The 5,493-nt window shown below is 57.8% G+C and overlaps 1 protein-coding gene across 1 annotated transcript in view; it reads left to right on the top strand.

Annotated features, from left to right (window-relative positions):
- The window catches only part of POSPLADRAFT_1140706 (hypothetical protein), a gene marked incomplete at both ends in the record, with an annotated part of 6,777 nt that extends 2,229 nt beyond the window's left edge, over positions 1 to 4,548 (top strand). The window contains 10 exons of the mRNA XM_024485208.1: positions 61 to 153; positions 488 to 524; positions 1,280 to 1,456; positions 2,486 to 2,606; positions 2,750 to 3,230; positions 3,287 to 3,319; positions 3,537 to 3,584; positions 3,617 to 3,698; positions 3,731 to 4,144; positions 4,405 to 4,548. Of these exons, the coding sequence (XP_024339915.1) occupies positions 61 to 153; positions 488 to 524; positions 1,280 to 1,456; positions 2,486 to 2,606; positions 2,750 to 3,230; positions 3,287 to 3,319; positions 3,537 to 3,584; positions 3,617 to 3,698; positions 3,731 to 4,144; positions 4,405 to 4,548 (1,630 nt within the window). The remainder of the gene's footprint in view (positions 1 to 60; positions 154 to 487; positions 525 to 1,279; positions 1,457 to 2,485; positions 2,607 to 2,749; positions 3,231 to 3,286; positions 3,320 to 3,536; positions 3,585 to 3,616; positions 3,699 to 3,730; positions 4,145 to 4,404) is intronic.
- Between the last annotated feature and the right edge of the window lie 945 nt (positions 4,549 to 5,493).

Raw genomic sequence — 5,493 nt, 5'->3', positions numbered from 1 at the left:
ACATGAGCCCGCGGCGGGAAGGGCTGGACGCGTCTGAGCGATATGCCGACGGTCGCGCAGACGGCCCGGCCACGATCACCCACCGGGTCCTGTGTCATTGGACGAGTCCGTCATGGCGCGCGAGACCCAAACACCTACACATCGCACATTGTGGTAAGCGTCTACATTGGGAGACCATTGCGCGTCACTCACCAGTCGGCCCGGATGGGACGTGACGTTCTGACCGGCTGGCCGTCAGTTTCCACATGCCCGCGAACCACTGAATCTCAACGACGTACCGCTGACTGCTTGCCTCACTCAATATACCCAGCTGCGGCAACGGTTCCACACGCCCACGGCCCTCATTGACATCGTCCCTGAACACCATCAGCCCGGTCAGCTCGCCATCGTTACGCACGCGCAGCACTCACCCCACGTACCTGGTATGCGGAGCTCCCCAGCGGACATCTTGACCATGCCGCAAGATCGACTGATATGCGCTACACAGGGGAACGGTCTACTGCACGCCTACAGTGGTGTACATGGTGAGCGGCGCGATATCTCACTCTGCAACGCGACGGCACTTACCAGATCAGCGTCCGTGCTGGACAGCGGGCGCGTGAGACAAACATTGGCACAGCGGAAGCGAAGTCGTCAACGATGAAGGAATCTTCAATGACACTCGCCTTTAAATCCCTCGCACACTCTCCCGACCCGTCGTCATTCCCACGACTGCTGCCTGGACACCCCACCCAGGCGCGGCTGCCCCTGTCTCGCATCAGCCGCCGCGTCGCTAAGCTATTACTCACCCGATCATGACGACTCATCGCCGCATCCCCGCCCGTGTACCCGGGCGCGGTCATTCTGCCTGACGTGGATGGACGGATTCACTGACGTACCCTCCAGATCTACCGGCCGCAACACCCCAGCATCGTCCTTTACCCGTATTGCTACGGCGGTGACTCCTGCGTCGCCCGCAGCGTCCCCGCACAATTGATGCCGTGCCCATGCCCATGCAGCGTCCGGTGCTAGAGTGACGCGCCTGGTGCGAAGATTCAGCACTGACATTGCGTACCCGGTCGGACATCATCAGTCAGGCAAACAAGGCAAATGGCGATACAAACAGCACCGAGCAGCACGCATGACGAGACCGCGCTGGCGTGATCACGGTACGGACTTGCACACCCCGACCACAGGAGGGGCTGACGGTGCCTGTCTGTCAATCAAAACAAGTCAGACGGGAGAGCCTGCCCGCGCCGTCGTGTGTCGGACACAAAACCAAGCCGCTCTGCTCGTACAGCACTGCGCGATCACAACGCATCAGTACGCCTGGTGCAAATACCCGGCTTGGCGGTCGCGACGGTGCGGAAAGGCGTGGAATCCGCTGAAGGAATGTTCGGATGAACCGCCGTCTTACGGCAGAGCGCTGTATCTGCGCGGTGAAACCAGCGGGAGCTGCCATATGGTGGCGGTTATGGTACGTATTCTATTCCAATTGATGTGACATGTTCACGCCATGGGCAGCGTCGGGGGTGGGATGCGTGTGCACGCCGTCTTCCATACTCGGTCAGGACACGCTGCCCGTGCTGTCGTGCACGCACTCGGCCGTCGTGCGCGCCTGCAGCAGTAGCAGCATTACTACGAATGTGTACTGAAATCTAATATATATTTTCATTCGCGCCACTGAAGCGTGTGGTGCGTAATTGCAGGGTCAAGACTGACCATCCACGTTGCTATCCACCTTAGCGTGAGGTGCCGATGCGGACCTGCCGACCAGACCGTCTTTGAAGTGCCCCGCAGGAACACATGGCAGCCCGGAGCGGAGGGGCGGCATACGGTGGTCGTCGCGGTGACTATTGAGTCGAGACGGAGGATGGGTGCACAGCCGAATGCATTGAGCTGCGCGCTGCAGTACATCTATTCGAATGAGATGGGTGATCGCCGGGACACGTCGAATAGCACAAGACTCACTTTCGTCTACTGTCGCGAAACCATCTGCGTCGGTCTGCGTGCCCTGGGTCTGTGCCCGCGCTCTGCACGACATCTCCCCCACCGTCTTCTTTTCGATATGCATGCCCGGCCCACGACAGCATGAGCTCTGAGCAACCGCATGGGCAGCGTTGCGGATGAGCGTATGCACAGTCTCCTACACTCGCGGCAGGGATGTACAGTAACTCGGAACGGAGGAGTGGCGCACGGCAGCCATTGCGAACATCATCGAGTCGAGTCGCTCGTCTCTGTGTGTGTCACTGCCGTCGCGGCTGCCATGTCCCGTCCGCCCTTGCAATCGCATGCACTGCCTAGTGGTTGACGGTGAAATGGTGAAACAACGGGAAACTTACCTGCCCATGAGATAACCTACCAAGCGAGAGATGTGACTTGGCCATAAATAAACTGAAAGCTCACCAATGGCGGATTTCCATACAGTCGCACTTTACACTGACAAACTGTACTACCATCAGTTGTTTCTCCCTCCTTTCTGTTACTGACCTCAGACTGTGTTTAGTTCCACATTGGGCTATTCTTCATGTCGGGCGAGAACCATCTGCAGCCACTGTCACGGCCATGGCAGCTGTACAAAACACGCTATCGACGACTCAAAGGTGCATTGCGTGATGAAGATCTCCGTATGTGTTCTTGCTTCTCACGCTTGCTTACCAATCTGATGCTTGTCTAGGCGAGATTACGGGCAACCAATCCATCAAAATGTCATGGACTGCAGTCGACTTTCACCAGCGAATTGAGCTGCCATATGGTATTGCTCTTGTAGGATGGCCAACTGATATTGCCCGCACAAACCTGAGCAAGATCGGGGGATGCGACATCCTCGACAACCTGCTTACAAAGTGGCAAACAGGCAAAATGCGGTTTGAGCTTCTGGATCCGGCAAGGAGACCTGTCAGGCTCGAGCTTCGGCAACACACAAGGAGTGATGCCGGGCACTCGCATGTGTTTGCTGACAAGAGGGAGCCGATGAAGCGGAAGCGACGGGGTCACAAGGTCCCGAAAAGCGCACTGATCATCGAAAACTCTGATGTCGGCTCGGATGCAGATGCCACTGCCGGTGGGAATATCGAGAGCAGGACAGAGTCAGCTGATGAGGATGAGAGCCGGATTTGCAAACAGCGCAGGCTGGATCTCAGCAATGATGGTGACCAATATGGCAACTCATCAGCTCCGGAAACAATCGAGGATTTCTCATCTGATGCCCGGTCACTTGCCGAGACAATCGAGGATGCCGATGACTGGGAGTAATACGAGAATGTGATTACAGTGATCATTCTGTACCTACATTCCCATATGCCAGCATTCTGATATTACCTATTGCGACGTTGCGAGGGTGCGCATGCGATCAGCACGGACACAAGCATCTCCGGCATGTTGATTGGTTCTTATACATCAGCGCGCAACGTGGAGACACCTGACATGGGTGTAACCGCGTGTGGGGGTATATGGGAAACTGGTAGCTACGGTCTCCCGAGTGATGTCTCTACTCCACTCCTCCAACTCCATTGTCTGCCTATGCTCCCCGCCTCTCGACTCGATTCCATCTGAAGCATCCAGAACTGTGTAGCGCACCCAGTGTTTGATTTGCACTTTGAGCAGTGAGTCCGTTGCCTACTATGGCTGATCGTAGACAAACAAGGTTAATAGGCATTCCAGCGTCTGCGCAGGTTCAACAAAATGCCGCATCCCTTCAGCGCTCACTCCATCAACTCGTACGTGGGGAGACAACATGCTCAGGCAGCAGGTCCTTGCGCTAGATGCACTGAAGGACGAGGTCGCCTGCCTGCTCCTTGCCAAGCCGCATTCCACCGTCCGCAGGTACATCGAGCTCGCGATCGAACACTGCGCAGAGGTCCGCATCTTCCTTCTGTTTGACATCCTGCTGCACAGGGAGGATGTTCCTTTCGACAACATTGATGCCTGCATGCAGCAGCACCCTGCGCTCATGTACTCGGTGCTCAAGCACTACCTGCCCGCGGGCCTGGTATGCCTCCCGGACGTGATGGCGCCCCTCGCCACGTTCATCATGCATAACGGGATCCCCTCGGCTACCCACTTCAGGATCGCGGCCCTCGCAGCCCTCGAGCGGCTCACAGAGGACCTCGCGCACATCGACCTCGCAGCATTCTTCGGCCTCCTGTGGAGCGTCGTGCTGGCCGTGCGCCCGGCCAACCTCATTCAGGAGCTGCTCCTTGTCCTGCATGAGTGGCGCTCTGCGGGCGGGCGAGGGTGTAGACGCGGGCGCTGCCTGGTGCTACGTGTACAAGGCCGCACTCAGGATCGCATTTGACCGCGCGGAGGAGGCCGCAGATGCGTGTCTGTGCGACAAGCTCGGGCACCAGTGGCGGCAGCGCGCTGCACCCATGTTCACGCGGCGCATCCCACCAAAGGCTGAGGGGGATGCTGGTAAGGCCACAGGACGCGGGCAAGGCCAAGGCAGATGCAGACGCAGGTGCGGATGTGCCCATACCCATGCCCGCGCCCTTGTACGCCGCGCAGCTCACACACATCATGGCGCATGGACGCATGGATGCGCCGACGCTGATCCAACTCCACTTATAGATGCACCTGTGCGTGGCGTCTCCCGAGGAGCGGGCAGGCCTGACGGTGAGCGCGGGAATGGTGGTGCTGGACGTGATGGTGCTGTGCGCGGGGCAGGGCGATTTGCACTACCGAATGTACGTGTTCTTGCTCGCATCACGTCGTGCTCGCATGCTGACTTGGTCTTGTTCTTCCGCTGGCGCACGGCGGTGGCAGGTGAGCTGTGAAGAAGAAAGTGAGCTCGTGCACAAACCACTTCTGACCACTTTTGGGCATATTACAGCCCGGGCAGGGCTCGAGTGCGCCCGCACGAGGAACCTGCAATTGCGGGAACACAGGCCAGTTGCTGAACACTAGCGAGAAGACATCCTAGGATATTCCGACAAAAACAGGGGCGGGCATGCACAAGGTGAGCGAGAGAAATGTTTGCTTTGTTGCTGACAGCCAGTTTGCAGAGGCGGAATTTGCAGAGGCGGAGAGCCTGGGAGCATCGCACAGAGCGTGGTACACTGAATTCCGGGAGCAGGAAGTAGCGCGAAGAGCGAGTGCAACGAGGGAATGTGTCAGAGTGCCCGGGCGCTTGCTGTGTAGAAGACCATCTGTACGACGTGCGCATAAGACTGTGATAATGAGCTTATCTATACGATTCTATACGACTGTGACCATGCGCCCGTCTATACAGCGTTACACACCCGTCTATACAGTTTTACACACCTGTCTATACAGCGTTATACACCTCTGTCCATGCACTCTTATACACCCCCGACCCTGCGCTCTTATACACCCCTGACCATGCGCCCTCTCGTCGTTTCCAACGGGCATTTGTGCCACACATCGCCATCTGCGCCCGCGCATCGAGACGCCCAAGACGATCATCTGGATGGCGCCCGCATGCGGGCTGGGCCAAACACCGCTCATTCCCATCGCTTTCAGTCCCGATCCCTGCCCGAATGCCCGCCCGAGAAA

This window comes from Postia placenta (assembly GCF_002117355.1).
Source record: "Postia placenta MAD-698-R-SB12 unplaced genomic scaffold POSPLAscaffold_6, whole genome shotgun sequence".
NCBI classification, from domain to species: domain Eukaryota; kingdom Fungi; phylum Basidiomycota; class Agaricomycetes; order Polyporales; family Adustoporiaceae; genus Rhodonia; species Rhodonia placenta.
The sequence above is the reverse complement of the archived record's forward strand: the minus strand, read 5'-3'. Positions and strand labels throughout refer to the sequence as shown.